The sequence below is a fragment of the Protopterus annectens genome, chromosome 3.part0 (assembly GCF_019279795.1).
Source record: "Protopterus annectens isolate FY-2018-M chromosome 3.part0, PAN1.0, whole genome shotgun sequence".
NCBI lineage: Eukaryota > Metazoa > Chordata > Ceratodontiformes > Protopteridae > Protopterus > Protopterus annectens.
The window spans coordinates 1,342,123,013-1,342,144,830 of record NC_056731.1 but is presented as its reverse complement, the minus strand read 5'-3'; the positions used below and the strand labels follow the sequence as shown (position 1 = coordinate 1,342,144,830).

The 21,818-nt window shown below is 40.5% G+C and overlaps 1 protein-coding gene across 1 annotated transcript in view; it reads left to right on the top strand.

Moving 5' to 3' along the window:
- The window catches only part of LOC122796740 (beta-1,4-galactosyltransferase 6), a 339,205-nt gene that overhangs the window by 114,938 nt on the left and 202,449 nt on the right, over positions 1–21,818 (top strand). The window contains exon 2 of the mRNA XM_044065449.1: positions 19,122–19,309. Within this exon, the coding sequence (XP_043921384.1) occupies positions 19,122–19,309 (188 nt within the window). The remainder of the gene's footprint in view (positions 1–19,121; positions 19,310–21,818) is intronic.

Below are 21,818 nucleotides of genomic sequence, written 5' to 3'. Positions count from 1 at the left end.
GGCCTTGGGTTTCATGGCATCCTGCATTCTACTAATTCCATATGCCAGACTGCATATGAGGAAACTACAATGGTATCTGAAAAGTGTTTGGACTCAGCATTGCCACAGCCTGGAGACAGTAATTGCACTCATTCCCTGCCTACAACAGGAGTTTCGTTGGTGGGCAGAAGCCTGTCACCACAACAAGGGTCTGCCATTCAGATTACCCACACACAGACAGACACTGACAACGGATGCATCAGATTATGCCTGGGGGGCCCATATGGCAGGAAAATGTATTCTGGGTACATGGCCTGCAAACCAGATGCATCTTCACATCAATCAAAAAGAGATGCTAGCTGTTCAAAATGCCCTGACAGCTTTCAAGGACCTGCTTCATCCAGGACAATTACTAATAAAGACAGATAACACTATGGTCATGTGGTACATAAACAAGCAGGGAGGTACTCATTCCTACCCCCTCTGCAGACAAGCAGTGACCTTATGGGACACAGCATTGGCCTTTCAACTTCACCTGCAAGCTCAATTCCTACCAGGAAAAACAAATACTCTGGCAGACGAACTAAGCAGAAATCTCATGGATCCCAACAAATGGAAACTGGATCCACAAGTCTTCAGGATGATAACAAGGAAATGGGGATGCCCAGACATAGATCTATTTGCCTCCCCTCACAACTGTCAATTGCAGAGATTTTGCACAAGGACTTACCACAAGCAAGCATGGAAAGTGGATGCCCTATCATTCAGCTGGAAAAATCTAACAGTATATGCCTTTCCCTCACTACCTCTCCTTCCCAGAGTACTCCTAAAGGTCAGACAAGAGAAGCCAAAAATGATTCTGATTGTACCAGACTGGCCATGCCATCACTGGTACCCAATCCTGAAGAGCTTGTCTCAAGGTCCAGCATGGATATTGCCTCAAACTTCTCACTTGCTGACCCAACAAAACAATCAGATCCTGCACAGCCAACTCAGGAACTTAAATCTGGCAGCATGGCGGATAATGTAGCCATTATGAACATTCCCCTTTCAAAAGCAGTTATGGATGTTCTCTTGGAGGCCAGGAGGCCCAGTACCAGAAAGTCTTCTGCAGAAAAATGGAAGAGATTCTGTGCTTGGAACCAGGAACAAGGCATTGACACGTCTGTACCAAACATTCCTCAGATTTTACAATACCTGACTGAGCTGCTGAACAAAGGCCTTTCTTTCTCATCAATTAAGATTCATGCCTCTGCCATTTGTGCACATTACAATACGGAATCACCTATCTTTTCTCACCCTTTAATAAGGCAGTACCTCAGAGGGCCAAAAGCATTAGGCCTCCAAGGAGAGCACCAATTCTGGCCTGGGACCTCAATTTTGTTTTGGAAAAACTCACACTGCCTCCTTTCGAGCCAGCATCAACAGCGGATATTAAATTCTTGTCCTGGAAAACAGCTCTGCTCCTAGCCATTACCTCTGCAAGTAGAGTCTCGGAGTTACAAGCACTCATGGCTGTGGAACCTTTCATCATTTTTCATCCAGACAGGGTTTCTCTGAGGACAAACCCTACATTTATGCCTAAGGTGGTGTCCAGTGTGGCCCTCAATCAAACCATTCACTTGCCTACCTTTTATCCAAATCCACAGAACAAGGGGGAGAAAATTCTGCATTCTTTGGATATACACAGGCAGTTACGCTTCTACTTGGACAGAACTAAAGCTTTCAGAAAGACTGAGCAACTTCTAGTGTCATATGCTGCAGGATCACAAGGAAAGGCTATCTCAAAACAGACTATTTCTAAATGGATAGGCCATTGCATCCATTTCTGCTATTCTCAACATGGCAAATCAGTGCCTAAGGGCATTAGGCCTCATTCCACCAGAGCAGCAGCCACTTCAACAGCCTTTCTCAGGGGAGTACCAACCAAAGAAACCTTAGAGGCTACAACTTGGAGTTCAGTGCACACCTTTACAAAGCACTACCACTTGCCTCTCTAAGTCCAGAGCAGGCTTCGCCACTGCAGTTCTGCAAGGTCTCATAGCCTCTCATAATCCTATTTAGCCCAGCCACCCTTCCTCAGCTTTGGGATTCAACCCAAGAGTAATGACTGCAACAGTGAAACACGATGAACATAGTACAGTCGTGTACCTACCATAAATGTAGATGTTCGAGTGTATTCACTGTTGCAGTCCAGGTTACCCACCCACCATCCCCCTTCTCTTTGCTGGGTTTTATCTGCACTTCTCTATCCTATAAAACATTTTTGGTGTATTTGCTTGTAGATGAAGGAAATGTTATTTTTGTGTATGCATTTCTGTTTGATATGTATCTTTCAGCCTACCTATTTGGGGCACCTGACATCTTGGGCAAGAAAAGCTGAAGAAAATGGCATTGGCTGCATCTTTTATACCCTTTTATATATATATATCTTTTATATATCTTTTTATATATTTTTATATAAATATCTTTTATATATTTGTTGTTGATGTCATGAAAATGGTGAGCAGATTGTTGCTGGCATCCCTTATGAAGGGTGTGACTGTCCCTACTCCAGGCCAGTAATCAAGGAGCCTCACAACTGATACCTGTGAGGGACGGCCACTAGTAACAAACATGGTTACATACATTATTTTCAGATGCAGCTCTCTGCACTTAGCACAACTTCCTTTAAGAGCACACACAAGCACATTCCAGACCTGGGCACTCTCTCTCTCTCCAGACCCCAAACAAGTCTCCACACTAACCAGTGTGAAGCACTGTATTCCTGTTCCAAGTAGCTGAAACACACACTTTGATATTTGATTTTCACAAACACACACACACACACACACACACACACACACACACACACACACACATACTTGGGAAAGGTTGGCACAGATTTACCAGCTGTGCCTCCTCTGCCCGACTGTAAGGGGATTACGCTGCCACCAGTTCGCTACTCTGAGGCTCTTACAAGGGTACCCAATTATACTTGAGTAAAATTAATACTAATATAAATGGTAGGGACTGACCAATACAGCAAGGCTTTCAGGAGTGGCCACAGTGTCACATAAATAAGCATAAGTACTCTCAAGATGTTAAAAGCATTCTCTGAAATACCAGCCACAATGAAAGGTATATAAATATTTAATAATACATAATAAAATAAAAAACATGAGAATGCTGAATATCTATTTAAAATAAACACCAGAGTTTCAGCCGCAGGAGATATAAACAAATAACACAGCTGGGTAGATTCACACAGATACAGGAAAACTGTACTTAACTAATCTCACTTGGGTAGATTCACACAGATACAGGAAAACTGTACTTAACTAATCTCACTATATTTTCCTAACTAATCTCACTATATTTTCCTTACAAATCTAAAGTGTTACTATTCCCTGGTTACTTACTAAAACAAGGCAAGATGATGTGTGTTGAGTTGCTTACTTCAGCAAGGCAAGATGAGGTGTGAGGTCGTGTGAAATGTCTGTGAGAGATCGTTCCTATCAGGTTCCGAAAAATAAAATGCTGCTTTGAGAGTTCTAGAATATCTCTCACTAATATCTAGAAAATCATTTCAGTGCTTGTTATAGAATGACATAATCTCTGGTCACCTGACTGTGGTACAATATACACCCGGAGCTTTGCTAAGAGTTATTGCAGCATCTGAAAACTATAAAACAATTTCAAAACGTCCACCCTTCCAAGGTAGCAATTCACTTACCCCTAAGGGACACTACAGTAAGATTCCTAGTTCTGGTTTTCCCAGACATTTTTTATCTCTGGCTGCAGTCAGACCTGCAACATAAAATATTTTTGGCCTAAACCAACCCATTTAATTTTCAGCCTATTTTTCAAAACTGTCTGGACTGTGATTGACTTCTACCCTTCCGGAATTCTCTGTTAAAATATATACATTTAATCAGGTATAGTAATGCTGTCTGACATGCATGTAGATCTCTTTTCTGTCCAGCAGGGTTTGCTGTTGATGCATTTTTAATACAAGCAACTTTACAAATACATTTTGAAGGTTTAGTATCATGAACATGGCTTGGTTGAGACTCACTTGTCTGATGTTCTGAATGCAGAAAACACTTCAGTAGATATTGAGAATGTTGAATGTAATTGTCCGATCGAGCCAGTGCAGTTGGGCATGACATTCTCAAACATATGTAGTCTGGCAGGTGGTGAATATGTGGGCGATGTTTGTATTGAGATCATGGGACAGTGCGGATCGGGAGATTTACCCTTTTCTGCACTGTAGTGTGACCTCGGAGTTGGAATATAAAAGTTGCAGGGGGTGTGGGGGGTGCAGGTGGGCTTGCCCCCCTGCAAAAAAATGACTGTCAGTGCATTGTAGTACGGGCACCAGAGTGCAGGAGTCGAATTCAACTTTGAATGCTTTGGTGTCCGATCTTTCCTACTGTTTACTATTGTGAACATCAAACATGTAAGCCGCATTTTTGTTAGGTTTACGTTGTGATGTTCGATGTTTTGATAGTAAACCCATTTTTAACACAAACATCTGTACAAATTAGTGTGATAGTTAAATGACATGAATTCTTTGCAAAACTCCAGCTAGCTGTGATGGCATATGTTACACATGCACTGCATTACTCTGCCTTGCACAGATGGCACTACCTCATATTGTCACATCTCTACTCCCTTTTAAGACTCAAGCTAGTATTTTAGATGACTCTGGAAAACTAAGCTTGAGAAAAATGTGCCTGTCTGGGAACACATTACCATATACCTTGTCTTGAGAGCCCATCTGCATTGGCATTAACTTGCCCTACTCCGGTGCTGCACTGTCATGTCATATGCCTGCAACCCTAGGCTCCACCTTAATAATTTGGCATTTTGCTGGCTGGCACAGTGTAGCCATGTTAAGGCATTATAGACTGTAACCACAGTGAATTTTCTTCCATACAGTTAGGGCTGATGTTTCTGCAGTGCCCATCCTATGGCTAGACATTCTTTTTCTACAGCTGCATAACATTCCTCTCTGGGTTGGAGTCTGTGGCTGAGATATACAGCTGGATGCTCTTCTCTCTCTGTTGCACCCTGACTGTGAGTACATTCCCCCACCCCGTGGTTTGAAGCATTCACCTGCTCAACAAATTATTTTCTGTAATCTAGACTGGCTAACAGAGGGGTTCTCCCAAAGTCCCTTTAAGGTTTTGGAATGCCTGCTCGCAGGCTGGGGTCCACACTACCTTATCTAGCCTATTTTTCTTCATCAGGTCTGTGACCACTAGATTCCCCTCAGACTCCTCCTGCCATCCACTGTAAATACTCAGCACCAGGGCCTCCCTATCATGGTAAGGCTTCATCATGTCAAAGAAAAACTCCGCCTTAGAACTAAAAAATCTAATTTCACTCTGTCTCTATTTTCTGAGTTATTTTATCATCTCAAAATTACTCTGGCTGCTTCTTATATAATTTTAATATGTTTTCTGCAAAATGGCTGTCAGTTGGGCTTGACATATCAACGTGACCTTATTCAAGTCTGCTTTATATGAATCATGCTAAACATAAGGAAGTATTGGTGTGTTCCCATCCCATTGACATGTAATAGGGTTAGTGTCAGTCACTGTCATCTTGTATACTGTCTATAACAGGACTGCTTCTTTTATTTCTTGATTGATCTTAATTTGTGTGTGTCTCAGGGCTTGTTTTATAGTATACTAAGGAATTATACAGCTGTGACCAAAACAGTTGCTAAATTGCAGGCTGTTGTTCAAAGTATCTTTTTGTAGTCCAAGATCAATTGACAGCCGTTCGCCTCACACTTTGGTAAATGTTCTGATACTTTACAAGGATTACAAGAAAAAATATTGCACTGTGGGGTAAAGCACCTAAAGACCACCCCCTACCACATCTAGAATAATGGCACACACAAATGAAGGCCATTCAAACAATAAAAGAAGCAGTTTAGTTACAGACAGCATACAAGATGGCAGTGACTGACACTAATCCCATTATATGTCAATGTTATGGGAATACACCAATATTTCCTTATGTTTAGCATCATTTAATCAGTTATAATAATATTGTCTGACATACATGTATAACTTTTTTCTGTCCAGCAGGACCCACTGTTGATGCATTTTTAACACAAGCACCTTAACAAATGCATTTTAACATAAACATCTATACAAATCAGTGTGACAGTCAAATGACATAAAATTCTTTATAAAACACCAGCTAGCTATGCTGGCGTATGTTACACATGCACTGCCCTACCCTCCCTGGCACAAATGGAGCTACCTCATATCATCACAAAAGGATGTCTGACTCTCTTATTTATCTTTCTGTCTTTGCCTTGCAATCTGATATAGTTTCTTGTTCTTTGCTATTGCAACTTGTCTCTTATCCTTTTTTGTTAGTCAGCCAGTACTCCTTCCTAGCCTTCTTTCCTATCTCCCACATTTTTCTGCACCCCTCTTTTCTTTTGATGACTTCCTGGACTTCTGCATTCTATCACCAGCTTTCCTTATGTACCTTATTTCCATTCCTGACTCACCTGTATATCAGTATTCCTCAATATACTGTTTTGAAACGCTGCTGTTCTTCTTCAACATTTCTTGTTTCTAGAGCCCTGAGTAATTCCTTGAACTTGTGCTTTCTCCCCAGTTAACTTCCAGTAAGACCATTTGGCATAAAGAAGTGAGACCAGTTGGCAGAATGTTTAGATATTTGCCTCCCATGCACAAGGTGCAAGGTTCCATCCTGACCTTTGGAGTTTACATGTTCTCCCTGTGTGTCTGTGGTGCTCTCCCACTTCCCAAAAAGGTATGCTGAGTGTTTCTACCTTAGACTTGACCAATAATGGAGTTATGGACAGCAGCAGCACAGACTGTAAATGGTACCCAACTGATGGAAGAGTTGTATAGATTAACCACTTTGGGTAACTACTGTGTTTGTGTAGTTTTCTCAAGATAGGAGAAAATGGATCTTGCACTGTTCACTGTGGCAGCTAGTCACTTAACTGTGTAAAATGTGACTCTAGGCGATTTGGTCGTGTTGACTAATGCCGCCTATCAAATTACACAGTGGCCAGAATATGTTGGGTGTGTGCGCACAACTTTCTTTTGAGTGCCTTTGAAATCAAATGTTCAAATGCGTTTTTGTGCAAGTATTATACTTTGCGCCTGTGTGTAACTTAAATGCAGAATTTTTGTATTTATTCTTTTTTATATGCTTCTGAGATATTTCAGACTTTGGTTTGCCACATTTTGCCAGTTCAGTAGAACCAACAAATAATTATTTTATACTTTTGTTCAACAGCATGCAAATTCTTTTAAACACAATTCTTTCCTTTAACATATCTTTGCAAAATGTCCTTTTCATCACAGTTTCTACATAATTTATTAAAAGCTGGGCAACACTTTTCTGTCATTCTTATGACACACCTACTGGCTGAGGCTTGCATTTTACAGTCTTTCCTGTTGTCAGTATGTAGTTTTGCATGGCTGGCCATTCATATTCTTTGCTTTTGCACTATATTCTCGCTTAGACATTTTTGTCTTTTTATTTGGCTAGCATTTTCTCTTGTATGCATACTTTTCTATTTATTTTAACTGTACTGGTAATTGTAGACATTTTGCACACATCAACTATTTTTTTTCTTTAAACCCTTATCTGTTTCTTATTTTAAAGACTGATGTGCTTATTAATGAGTCATGTAGTTCTCCGGATACACAGCTCCTAGTTGTATTCCTTAGCTCAATATACAAGCATCTTTAGTGTCTGAAGGACCCTGCACCATGGTAAAGAACCAGTGGTGACTAAACTGTGGAATCTTTCTAAGCTGACTGTAACTTCTAAATTTTTGTCTTGTGTTTTGTCTTCCTTTTTTAAAGAAAATATAGAGTTGAATATTTCAAGTCTTCTGCCCAAGCTGCTTGCAGGAATATAGCGCACTAACACATTTTCAGGCTTCTCTGCTAATCCATTCATCAGATTTCTTGATTCAGAACTTCCAGTTTATTTCTAAGCTTTTTGACAGAAAGGGTTCCTGACAGTTGTAGTTAAAGCATTTGTGTTTTCATTGTGAAGTAAACCTTTTTCTAATTATAGTTTATTAACATTTACAACATAACAGGTCTGATGCTGAACAAATACAAAATGTGATCAGTATGGATATTTGCATGGACGAACATATAAAGTATTGCAGTACATAAACATTCTGAATCAAGTAAACACATTCATTATGTTCCCCCACTGCTGCGTCTTTCTGGTTGCAAAACAATTTTTGAATTTTGGACTTAACTTTAGGACTTACAAATATTTCCTGATTTTACTTCTCTATTTAGATAAACTGCTGAAAAAAGATATTTGTTTAGTACTGCAGCAATGTTTCTTCATTCTGTCATTATTTGATATCATTGGGTTTGTCAGGATGGTAGGTAAACAGCACAGAGACACAGGAGACATAGTCTAACCATTGTAAAGTATTTAATCATTTTAACTGAAATGTTTGTGATATATCACCCAGCTTCCTCAAGCTAGGGCATTTGCATTTATCATGGTACGCTGTAAGTTTGGATGTTATTTCTTTTATTTCTCTTCTCTATTTCTGTTCATATGGTTATTTGTTTTGTGTTGAAGGAGATTACTTTGCTTGTTGAGAAATTTGTACTGTAGCTTTAATTTCTTTTGTGTAAGATGCAAATCTTGTAAAGCTATTTCAGAATTTATACTGTAGTATGACAGTGTTATACCATTGGTTTAATTTCTTCATAGTTGGGTATTTTAACTCTCTAAGTAACAAGTGCACCTTATGCCCCTAGTGATGGACAGTCTCCTGGAATAGAGTTCCATAGAATGGCATCAGAAAAAAAGAGAAAGGAACAGTATTTTACTCCAGCCTTTTTCTAATTCCAAGAAAAGAAGGGTCTTGGAAGCACATCCTGGACTTCTCAAGACTAAACATATACTTTTTAGTCTCAAAGTTCAAAATGCTGACCTTACAAAAATTGCTTCCATCAGTCTTTCCAGGGGCCTTAATGATGACTCTAACTGAAGGTTACTTGCCCAGCTATCTTAATTATGCGGATATGTAGGCAATTAATAATAATCCAGGCAGAAGGTTCACATTTTCAGTTCATTTCCTTGCTGTTTGGCATGCCTGCTCTTTACAGGGTCATTAAGAAGTGCAAGACTCCACTGTTTGTTTTTGCCAAACAAAGGATGTGCATTATTACCCATGTCTAGACAATTGACTGATTAGGGCCTCTTCCCTTATCAGAGATTCAGAGAGCCATACGGATTACTGTGGATTGTTTTCAGAGGGTAGGACTATACCCAAACTTTCAGAAATCCCAGCTAACTCCATCCAGGTGGGTCACCTTGCTGGGTGCTGTACTAGACTTTGAAGAGCAGAGGGCTTTTCTTCCTCCTTGCAAGTTCCTGTTCCTCTTTCAGTATTTCATCAAGATTGCCAACCACACAGCATTTCAGGTGGTGGGGTTTCTGTGGCTGCAGGGTTACATCTCATTCCACATTCTAATGATTCCCATGGCCAGGCTTCGTATGAGGAAACTCCAGTGCTACTTGGTGAGCAGGTGGTGTTAACATCTTCAGTTCCTACAGATAAGCATTCTACTGCTTTTTTGCATAAGGAAAGAACTTGCATGGTCGACTGAGACTGTTTAGCTCAATAGTGGTACTTTCTTTCACAATGCAAACTGGGTCCCATGTTCTAACAGCAGAAGCCATTGATACCACATGCATAGCCCACTCAGGGAATCATGCAGGTCAGGGGAGTTTGGGACATGTGGTTGTACAAAGAAGCACTTGAACATAAAAGAAATCACAGCTAATAAGGGTTAGCAGACTAACAACTGATGAGGGTGTTTTTTGGAAGAAACTGAGAAGATGAGGAAAGAGTTTATTGAGAATGGTTATCATCCTAGAGATGTTAATATGAGTTATGAAGAGGTGAAGCAAGGAAGAAGGGGACCTTATAGACCAGTTTTTGGTTCTGTATCCTTGAACCACTCAGGTTATACAACAGGAGGTGAAGGTGACAAGTTGGTCAATAATTCTGTTCTTAGGTTCACCACCACTTATAATGTTAATACAAATGATGTTTGTAAAATAATTAAAAAAAACTGGATAATTTTAATGTCCCAACCAGACTTAAAGGATTTACTAGGTCCAGTACCAAGGTTTGCCTTTAGAAATGGCCAAACGTTTAAACAAATTTTATGTTACAAGGATTTTTGGACTGAATCTGTCCCTATACGAACTAGAATGGGCACTTTTAAATGTTATGATTGTGTCTGTTGTTCTGATATTAATGATAGTAGTAGCAGCTTCCAGCACCCCATAACAGGTGAATGTTTTGAATTTGTCTCTCAAGCAGATTGTAATACTACTAAGCTAGTCTATCTTGCTAATTGCATTTTATGCAATGCTTTCTATGTGGGGAAAACATCTAGGAAGCTTAAAGATAGAATAATAGAACATAGGTCTGAGATTAAAAGAAAGGTTGAGACAAATACGTTATTCAGACATCTACATGAATTTCAAACTCATGCATTTAAATTTAGGTGTATCTGTACGGTACAAATGGGTATTAGGGGTGGTGATTTAGATAATATTTTGTTGTTGAAGGAATATGAATGGATAGTACGTCTACAGGCTGACAAACTACCTGGCCTGAATGGGTCAGTAAGTATAAAACCAGTGTTGGTTAAGCGGCAGAGGGAGAATTTATGATAATTGTTTTGTGCCTCCCTTTTTAATGTCTTTTATGTTTTATTTTTATATGCATGATTTAATAATATATAATTATATATGTATTTTATAAATATAAGAGAGTATTTAAGAAATTTAGATGTGATGTGTTTTTAAATAATTTGCATAATTAATTCTGGTCTTTATCTGAATGGCTGGCTTGTTCATGTGTTTTTCAGTGTTTCCTCTATTTAAATGTATTCTATGCAAGATGATTTTATGTGCTGATGAAGGGTGTAGACCCGAAAGCTTCATTAAAGTTGTTTGTTCGTGACTACTGTGTTCCTGGATATTTCTTGACATATTGTGATTTAGTGTATTTTCGTGGTGGAACATAAAAGAAATGTCAGTAATCTTAGCAGTTAGGCATTCAGGATCATAAAGCAGCCAAGCCCACTGGAATCAAAACAGAATGCCACAGTCATGTAGTATGTAAACAAACAGGGTGAGACACACACTTACCTTCTGTACATAATGACTGTGTAGGTATGAGAGGTGGATTAGGACTTGTTTGTGATCCCAGTAGCCCAACACATTCCTGGACAGAACAACACCCTGATAGGCAGAGTATTGTGGTCTGCATTGGACCTTAATGAATGGTTGCTAAAGAGGGAAGTATTCTTAGAACTGGTCCACATGTGGAATATGCTAATAACAGCATGTTTAGCTTCTCTGGAAAACAGACAACTCAGGAAATTTTGCAGCAGGATCCTAAAGAAGGAAGCCAGGTTGACAGAAGCCTTCTGCATTTTATGGACTTTCCCTTTCCCTTCATTCTCTGTGTACTGCAGGAAATCAGGGAGGAGTGGCCAAGGATTGTTTTAGTGCCACCATTTTAGCCCAGGCAGCACTGGATATTCTTCGTAATCAATGTTGCAGTACTGATTCATTTTTCCTCCTGCTATGCAGAAGCCCATGACTGGCCTGATTTTCCAGAGTCTTTACGTCATCCCTAGCCAGTGGACATCCAAAGACTGATGGCTGGATGTCAGGGTGTAAGAAAGGCATCTGTTGGTGCCATCTTTACTTCTTTTTAGATATGCAGTCCAACATGCTTCACAATGCATTTAGTATGATCGCAGTCCATTGGTCGGTTTGTGTTTCCAGAGAACTTTCCTCCTCTTTTAGTCATATAAGTTCTCCCAGGATGCCTCCATGCCCCAAAGTGCATTAGGAATAACCCTTCAAAACATTGGCCTTTCCTACCTAGACAAGACAAGGGGAGACCTTTCATTGGTAAAAGACCAAGCCAGTCTGAGAGATGGCAAACAGAACAATCACAAAGGGCAGGGGGCTCCAAAGAACCCAACTGGCACAGCGAGTAACTGTGACTGTGTTCTATCTTACCTTCCCTATCTCACCCTCCCTTACACCTTCCTGCCCCTTTCAAACCTCCTTTCTAAAGCAGTGGATGTCCATCACCAGGGACCATTGCATCCTCAGCATCATAGAGAAGGTGTACGATATTCAGTTCAGTGAAATTCCACCCTTCATGAGGATTCCAAAAACAACAAAAGAAAAAAAAAAGCCTCTTGCTACCTATCCTCAAAGAGCTACTTCAGCAAGGGTCTATCCAGCCTGTCCCTCCGGGACATGAGTGAAAAAGCTTTTACTCAATGATTTTTCTAGTGGCAAGAAAAGAGGGTACTTGGAGGCCCATCTTGGATTTCTCATAGCTAAACAAGTTACTCAGTATCCCAGAATTCAAAACATTGCAGAAATTACTGCCTAAGATCTTCCAAGATGCCTCCAAGGTCACCATAGATGTAAAGGATGTTTACTTCCATGTCTTCATAACAGACCGTCGCAGAATGTACCTGTGATTTGTAGCAGCAGGCTCCCACTTCCAGTTTTTTGCCTTACCTAATTGCTGGACCCAGAATTTTAAAAAAATGCCTAGTTCCTTTGATAGCACATTGCAGAATTCTAGGGGTAATATTTACCCATACTTTGATGACTCTCATTCAGGGAATATTCACTTTGGAGACCCTTGGATGCCTTACAAATCACTGTAGACTGTTTTCAGAAGATAGTTCTTACACTAAATCTTCAAAAATTCCAAAGTCTTCCTGAAACAAAGATACACTTTCTGGGAGCCCTCCTAGACTCAGTTCAACAGAAGGCCTTCCTTCCTCAAGACAATATTGCGTGTTTGACAGGCTACCTGACCTGTCTGCTTCCAAAGTTGCTCATCTCTGTTAGAGAATTCCTGGGGATACTGAGGTGCATGGCATCATGCAGTCTCATGATCCCATTCGCAGAGTTGCACATAAGGAAACTTCAGTGTTTTTTTAAAAAAAAACTGTTTGGGAATAGTATTCCCAACTCCTGGAACCCCTATTGCTCATCCTCCTATGTCTGAAAATGGAATTCCTGTGGTAGAAAAACATCATACAAAGGAACACAGGAGCATATTTCACTTTGCCAAAAGCAGACAAGACCATTACTATAGACAGCTCAGACATAGCTTGGGGAACCCACTTAGAATGTGCAGGGCATTTGATCCCCACAGCAGAGAAAGCTACATATAAATCAGAAGCAGTTAGTAGCTGTCTACCTGGCCATAAAAGTCTTTCAACAAAACATAAGTCTAGGAACACTTTAAATCTGGACACACAACACCACAATTATGTGATACATAAACAAACAAGGGAAACTTTGTCTTACCCTCTGTACAACCTTGCCAGAAAATTTTGGATGATGGGTTAAGCAATAGGGTTGACCCTCATAGCCTCTTACATTCCAGGCCAGGGAAATACCCTAGAAGATTATCTAAGCAGAGACCTTCTGGACCCCAGCAAATGGATGTTGAAAAGAGAGGACTTACTGGGTCTGACGAATACATTGGGGGATCCCCTCAATAGATCTGTTTGCTTCTCTCCTCAACAAGCAACTACAGAAGTTCTGCTCCGGAATGCAACAGGCAGGAGTTTGGATGATAGATGCATTCTCTTTCACAAACATGCAAGTATGCTTTCCTGTCCAAAATGTCAGGGTGGACAGATCCAACATTGATCCTAGTGGCTCCCTTCTGGCCAAGACAACACTGGTTCTCCCTACTCCTGTCTCTCAGCAAGGGCAGATTCTTTACCTTGCCACAGGAGGTAGATCTCAGCCAAGTCATGGGGATCTGTCTGCCACCCTCAGGTTAAATACCTGGAGGATTTGGTTTTGACATCTAGTAATGCATCCTGTCCCAAGGAGCTCCTCTCCATTCAAAGGGAAGCAAGAAAACCAATTATCAGGAAATCATACCTGTCAAAATAGAAAAGATTTTACACTTGATGTCACAGCAACGACACTAACGTTGCTCAAACAGACATCAGCTCAGTCTTGCAATACCTGTCAGGCCTCTTTATACTAGGCCTTTCCAATTCCAGCATTAAGGTGCATACATCTGCAATATCCAATACCTGCACGGTGCTACACCTATCTTTTTATACCACCGCATGAAACTTTTTTTCTAAAAGGGATGATTCATTTGACATCAACCAGAAGGAATCTCATTCTGACATGGGATCTAAATGATGCATTAGAAAAGCTTAACTTTGCCTCCATTTGAACCTACTGCCACTGCTTCTCTAAAGATGTTCACCTGGAAGACCACTTTCCTTACAGATGTCGAGTTTCTGAGCTACAAGCCATCATGTGTAAAAAAAAAAACTTTTACCGTCTTTCACAGGGATAGGGTCACCATCAGAACAAACCCATCCTTTATGCTTAAGGTGGTATCAGAACTTACTTTAGACCAGGCTATCTACCTACCAGTCTTCAACCCAAATCCGCAGAACAGGGCAGAGCAAGTCTACCACTCCCTGGATGTTCAAAGGTAGATCAGGTGCTATCCAGACAGGATAAAAAGCTCTAACAGAGCAGAGTGATTGCTGGTGGCTTTCTCAGAAGGTAAACAGCGCAAGCTCATCTCCATATAAACTGTTTGTAAATGGATAGCTAACTACATTAAGTTCTGTTACTCCCACAATGGAAGGGACTTACCTAGGCATATTAAATCCCACTCCAGCAGCCATGGGGTGACTACCACTGCTTTCTTTATAGGAGTTCCCACCCAGGCCATCCTAGAGGCAAGTCACGTGGATCTTGATGCAGACCTTTACAAAACACTATAATCTGGGCAATGTCTCCAGGGCTAGGGCAGGTTTCACTTTAGGCTATCCTTCAAAATCTTATTTCCTAAGGTCATACAGATGACTATCCACCCAACTTTTAGCTTTGAGAGTCCTGCCAAGAATCAGTACTGCAAGACTGACTATGAAGAGCATGTTAAAGTTGCATCCTACTTACCATTATTGTAGATGTTTGAATAGATCAGTGTTGCAGTACACACTTTCACCCTCAAGTCCCTCTATTTATCTGCTAAACTTTTGTCTCTGTCCTTGCTGGGTGCAGGGGGCAGAGGAGTTTTCCTACAGATAGTCCTTTTTATCTCCATCATCTTCTCTCTGCCTCCTATGGCCCCCCCCCCTCACCTAAACTCATACAACTGGGGAGGTCATGCTGTCGTCCGGTATTAGACTGCTCATTAGCTCATTAGAAAGACCTGAAGATGGCACAGACAGGCACTCTTCTTGTACCCTGATGTCCCGATGTCAGTCTTCAGTTGTCCGTTGGCTAAGGATGATGTAAAGACTCTGGAAATCAGGCCAGTCGCAGGCTTGTGCATGGCAGGAAGATCCAAAAATCAGTACTGCATCATTGATCTAATCAAATGTCTACAATTATGGTAAGTAGGACACGACTGTACTTCCCCCTCCTACTTATCCTAGACAGGGAGAAGCCCCTTGTGCTGCCCCGACTTATAGACCTTGTGTCCCAGGGCAGGAATCAGTATAATGTATCCCAACCTGAGGACCTTGAAGCTGACTAGGTGAATGATCTACTGCTCATCTTTACCAGGCACATGTTTTCTGAGAATATCTTGTACATATTAAGGAGGCCAGAAAACCCAGCACCAGAAAGTCCCATATAGCTAAGTGGAAGAGGTTCTCATACTAGTTCCTTAACAGAGGACATCAGCGAAGCCAAGCACTGCTGTCTGTGGCTGTCACTTATGTGTCAAACCGGTTTAAACAGGGCTTGTCTTGCGCATCTTTTAAGGCAGGTACATTCCTCAGGCATATCTGCTTGTCTGCCAGTATCCTTCCTGTGTTCTTATAGCTGCCTATGAAGCAGTTCCTTGAGAGGGTCCTCTATTTAAAACCTCCTAAGAAAGAGTTGGCTCCACCCTGAGACCTCAGTTTTGTACCAGAAAGGCTAACTGTGCAGCCCTTTGAACCAGCTGCTTCAGTGTCCATCAAGATGCTGTCCAGGAAAACTGCTCTGTTGGTCACCTTGACCTTGGTTGCACAAATCTCCAAACTGCAGGCTTGTCACATGTAGAGAACATTTTATAGTTTTTCCATAAGGACTCTCCTTAAATCAGGCTATCTCTTAAACAGTTTTCTCCCCCTCACTACAAAGTTATGGGAAAGGAGTGCTACATTCCCCGGAGGTCCACCGGCAGCTTAGATTTTACCCATGTTGGTCAAAATTAAGCAGAAAATCAGACCAGCTATTTGTTGCCTTTTCAAAGGGAAAGGAACAAATCCATGTTAACAACCAAACCACTTCCATGCAGATTGCTAATTGTATTGCTTTTTGTTACCTTCACCATGGAAAATAAGACTCTCTTTCAGAGGCTACTTTATTGGAGCCACAACTACCATAAAGTTTTTTGGGAGTGTCTTCCCTCAGGCTATTCCATTGTGAAAGCAGTAAACCTGGTCATTGGTTCTGTATCTTGTCAGACATTAAATTTGGAGTACATATCCTGGTCCAAGGCAGGGATTGGCTTGGTGGTACTGCAGGGCTTGGTGTCACCTGCTCATATAACAAGCCAACCACCCAAATTTGGTTTGCTCCAGGAGTCATTTCAAGAGTCAGTACTGCAACAGTGAGCTATGAATAACTTAGTAATTACAGTTGTGTTAGGAATTTACCGTAATAGATGTTCAAGTAGATTCACTGTTGTAGTACCAGTTTCCTCCCTCCACCCCTCTTTCTGTTGACCAAGTACCCTTGCATTGAGGTGCATACCCTAATTTCATTTCCCTCACTCCCTGTTTAGGTTCTGTTCCAGTTGCTGTCATTCATCCCCTTGGTACTGGATTGGGTCAGCAGAGGTAGGTCTTGCATTCTTACTCAGGTAACTAGCTTGCAGTCTGGGGCAAGAAAGACCTGCAGATGGCATCGACTGAATGCACCTTTTATCAGCAATGACCTGACTTTGAAAGGGAAGGGAGTATGCCAGGAGAGAGAGGGGAAGATGAGAGCTCTGGTACTGAAGCTGACCTCCGGCATCCTACAGCTAGAAATGCCAAGAGTCAGTACTGCAACAATGAATCTACTCTTAGCTTCTGTAGTTATGGTAAGTTCCTAACTCAGCTGTGTGTTCCAGTCTATGGTTTGAATTACTAAAAAAAAAAAAAAAAATCACAATGGTGCTAAGGTTTTTTTTTCAAGGCTACAGCCTTAAAAATTGCACATGCAAAGATTGAATTCCAGCTGATGAACTCAATTTAGCCAAACAAGCTTCCAAAATCCAGTCCTCGATCTATGACTTCATATTTTCCTAATTTAAAAGTTGAATCAAACTACTAAAGTCTTCCTTTTGCTTTCAGTTGTCTTGTACTGAAATAAAATGAAGAGAAATTTTTGCCACAGCACTCACCTGCCTATATTGGATGTTCTTCAAAAATAAAGCTTTTGAAAACAAAAAGGAAGACATTAGTAGTTCAGTCTTTGTATGTGTATTTTTTAAGTTAGCATTGCTTTTGTGATTCAAGCTCGAAGAAGCCTTGGGGTACAGTCTCTCAACTTGAGAATCCTCAGTGCTTATTTTCTAATTGATTAACGGCTACAGCCTTCCAAATTGTTGTTTTAAGGGGCAATTAAAATGTCAGATCCTATTCTCAAGCAGCAGTGTGCTAGCTATGTTCAGATGTGCACTTTCTGTTACATATACAGCAGACTGAAAGCAGAGACTATCTGATGTGAGAGCCTCTTGCATATCTGCAGTCCGTCTTTCACAGTGTTTGGTGCACATGCACACACACACACGTACAAGGTTAAAGAAAAATGGAATTATTTTTGTGTCATGCTGTGTGTTTATGGTGTTGGGTGCTGTGTCTGTTTCTGAAGTATGATTTTGCTAGCAATTTGGTGCTTTAAATGACGCCAGCGAGCAATTTGTAGAGTGACCCCTTTTTATATGGGCAGCTGAATTCTTTGATTTCCATGTGATCATTCGAATTCTAGCCCTTTAGGTAAGTAGGTTTTTTGATCACATAAAAATTAACTACCCTGTAAATGTAAATAAATATATTAATTTCATGATCATACAGTCACAAAGAAAAGAAATATCCTGCAAGTATGGCCACATCAGTCACATGAACTGCAATCTTATTGATACATGGCAGAAAGTCAGAAAAGCTGTTAAGGAATCAGGAATAGTTAAATAACATCCTTGTAACATGACTATATTGTAGCTCAGTGATCTCCCTGACCTATCATCCACCCTTCACATTTCTGCCACTTTTAAAGGCAAACAGAAGAAATCCAGCCTTGGTCTGATCATGTAGCTTGATATGCAAAGAAGTTTGCCAGAAGTGCTGGTGTACATTGTGAAGGCTAAAGCGTGTTTCAGGAAGGCAGTGATGATTTATTTTCATATTACAGTATGACTCCTGTTCTGAAGCATGATTGCTATCAGATTGCTGCTTTAAATGAAATAAGTTGAGAATTTCTAATGTGACCAGACATTACAGAAAATAAAGTAATGACAAAGATTTGTTACAAAGGTATAAAAACAAAAGAAAACAATTACAGCAGCATAATAGGAAACATAGTAAATGAAATCTAAATAGAAAACTTACACAATGTAGTAGAAGATATTTTAACAAAGTTTATGCAAGTTTAGCAATATATACGATATTTACAGTAATCAGTTGATCGTTCAACAAGTTGATGAAATCCAGAGCATAAAGGAGTAACAGCTGGAACTCCCATAAGGTTAGCTGTAGTAGTTGGGTTATTTGTTGAAGTATGTTGACTGCTATTTTTTTTTTAATTTTAATAGGAAAGCTAGAAAGAGTGAATATTTTCTGTACTGTAGTTAAAAGCTTCCACACCAAACTGCCAACCATCTTTGACATCATTTGGCCTATTTAATACTTGTAGACGAGTATGAGAATGCAATGTGTTGATAAGAACCCCAGTTGTAGGTATTACAATAATGCTTAGCTAATGTTCCTCTGGTTTTCTTTAACTACTTGCATATCAGTAGTTCTTTTTGAATTCAGTATTTTAAAATAAAGTTTTAATCTACATTATCATTTTTGTCATTTTAGGCTGGTACCCATCCCTTTAACCGTGCCATGCTCTTTAATGTTGGATTTAAAGAGGCTATGAAAGATTTGAAATGGGACTGCCTTATTTTTCATGATGTGGATCATATACCTGAAAATGATAGGAATTATTATGGATGCGGACAAATGCCAAGACACTTTGCAACAAAACTGGACAAGTATAGATACATGTAAGTAGTATGAATTTGTAGTTTATCCCCAGCACTATTCGCAAAATTATAACATTTCTTAACATTCTGTAACTGTTGTTTTTGTTTGGGCTGATGCACTTTTAAGTCTAAGCAGAAAGTGGTCTGAGAATACTGTGTACTTTTCATACTGTAAAATGAAGAACATGCCATATAAATATTATGGGCACTGTCTTTTGTTCCCTTGATTAGTGAAGCATCTGTCAGCTGGTGTAGGGAACAGGATAGGTACTGTCAACAGCCACCTTGGAAAGGAAGGCACGCATTATGGAGTGTCACCACCATCCTTCTATTATTGGAGTTTCTGAAGCTTGATCATGCCAGGATAGCTCACTGTGAGTTACTCTTTCTAGCTCCTCTTCATGGCTTATGGAATCTACTGCCCTTGCCTTCACTCCCCAAGTTTAAGAATGTTTGCAGAAAACAAAAGATGCTCTTCCTGGTCTGTCATTCCAGCTTGGCCCATGGGGACTTCGTGTATGATAGACATGCATGCTGTTTGAGTGGATTTGTCTCCCTGTCCACCAGTCTCCCCTTTCAAAAGGGTTTTTGGATGGACAGGGGGTAATAGACAATGAGACCTAGCCCCCCCCCCCATGACCTTTTCTTAAGAGAGACAGACTAATGTGGTTGTTTATCTGGTCTAGAACCCCTCTGCCTCCTCCCTGAAACAGTGGGACAGTGAGGACAAGAAACCCTTGGAATTCCTTCTTGTGGCAATTGTCTCAGACTTTACCTTGTATCTGAAAGATTCAGATTTAGCTCTCTCTGTGCTCCAGTAAAGATGGACTCCCCCTTAAATTCCCCAGATTGGAGTGGATTGGCATCCTTACAAATCAAGACTGAGCAGAATCATTTGTGAACTATTTGATTCACTGTGGGCCTTAGAAACCACAGCAACTTTAAGCATTGCTGCAGATAGGTAGCCTAAAGCTTTAAACAGGGCAGGCAGGAGGTACCAGTTAGGGCTATAGGTTCCTTGGTTTATTTCTCTGACTGTCCCAGTGCCTTCTTATTTGGAGCTAAACTTGGAAAAGCTGGTAAAGTTCCCCAATTCTGGAGATGAGGTCTCTGGAAAAGGTCGTTGTTGTCCCTGCTTCAGTGGTATTCTATATATCCTGTTGTAATATTGACTGCACTAATTGTATGGTTAGGACACCAGTTTCATGACTGTACCTGAGCTGGATGGCATTCCTCAGGATCTTCTCCCTAAAAGGTGGGTTGAGGCAGACCATTCTAAATTCACCCTTGGGAATGAAGTTCCCTTTGGACAGGATTCCCAAGACCTGATCACAAATCTGCAAAAGCAGAAGAAAGTATCGATCCACCAGTTGACTTTTTATACTTCTGCTTGACAAAGGCTAGCATTTCTGATATTTACCCCTGCCTGCTTGACCAGACTCTTCCTTCTGCACAGTTCAGCTATGCTATCTGTTTTGTTTTGATTATTTTGTAGTCAAACAAATAAATAAATTGTTTGTGTATAGTGTAATCGGACTGTTACTTAATGTATATATTTTGCATATGTTAGAATTTGTATGTTTGTATCACTGTTGCTTTACTGTGCTTCACTGTTTGCCATCTGGCCTGGATCATGACTGAAAAGGTTTCTTAGACCAATCCACCTACTCTGTTTTCAAACAGAAGTAAATAAAGGATGTTCCGTACCCTTTTCCTCCTGTTCACCATCTAGGCCTGTTCAGTTCCACAAGATGAAAAAAAAACACTCAAAGGCTAATTGGGGGCTTCCTGATGATGCCAGTCATCAAACACTATTGCTGTCATTGGCTCCACACACAAGATTTCAGGGAAGGAGTTTCCTCAGGCATTGCAGCAGCAGTCCTGGCCCTCCTGCAGGACTCCTCATGAGAGATTGGTTCTCTGTGTTTGCCTGTCTTGTTGAACCATTAATGAGGACTATTCAGTTCTGAACATGGCCTGTCATGGCCTCATCTTAGAGCTTTTAGGCCCTTCCTCAGAAGGGACTTCTTTTAGACAACAGTTGGTCTCAGCAAAGCTACTGGAGCAAGACCATACTCTACTGAAAGAGGATGACGAGCCTGATTCACCTCCAGAGAGAAGCAGAAGGTTATTTTCCCATCTATTCTTTTTTGTGAAAGGATCAGGAGAAATGTCATCTGTCCTAAATCTGTCTGACTTCAGCTGTACCATATATCTTAAATCTGATGAATGTCAGCAGGTACATTCAGTGTGTAAATTCCGGATAAATCATTCTCCCAAGAGCTTCATAGCTCATTTGCCTCAGGCTGCCTGGATAATGTCTGTAGACTTGACAGATGTCTTCTATCTCATCACTGTCTAGGATTAGCTCTAGAATTTCTTTCAGCTTTCTTTTAATGAGCTTTACTTTCAGTAGAGTGTTGTAATTTAGTTTTGGTGATCCCTGGTGTGTTTACTTTGATATTAGACATCATGGTGTTGGCATTACGGATAAGAAATAAATAAAAAAAAAAAACAAAAGTGGCACTGA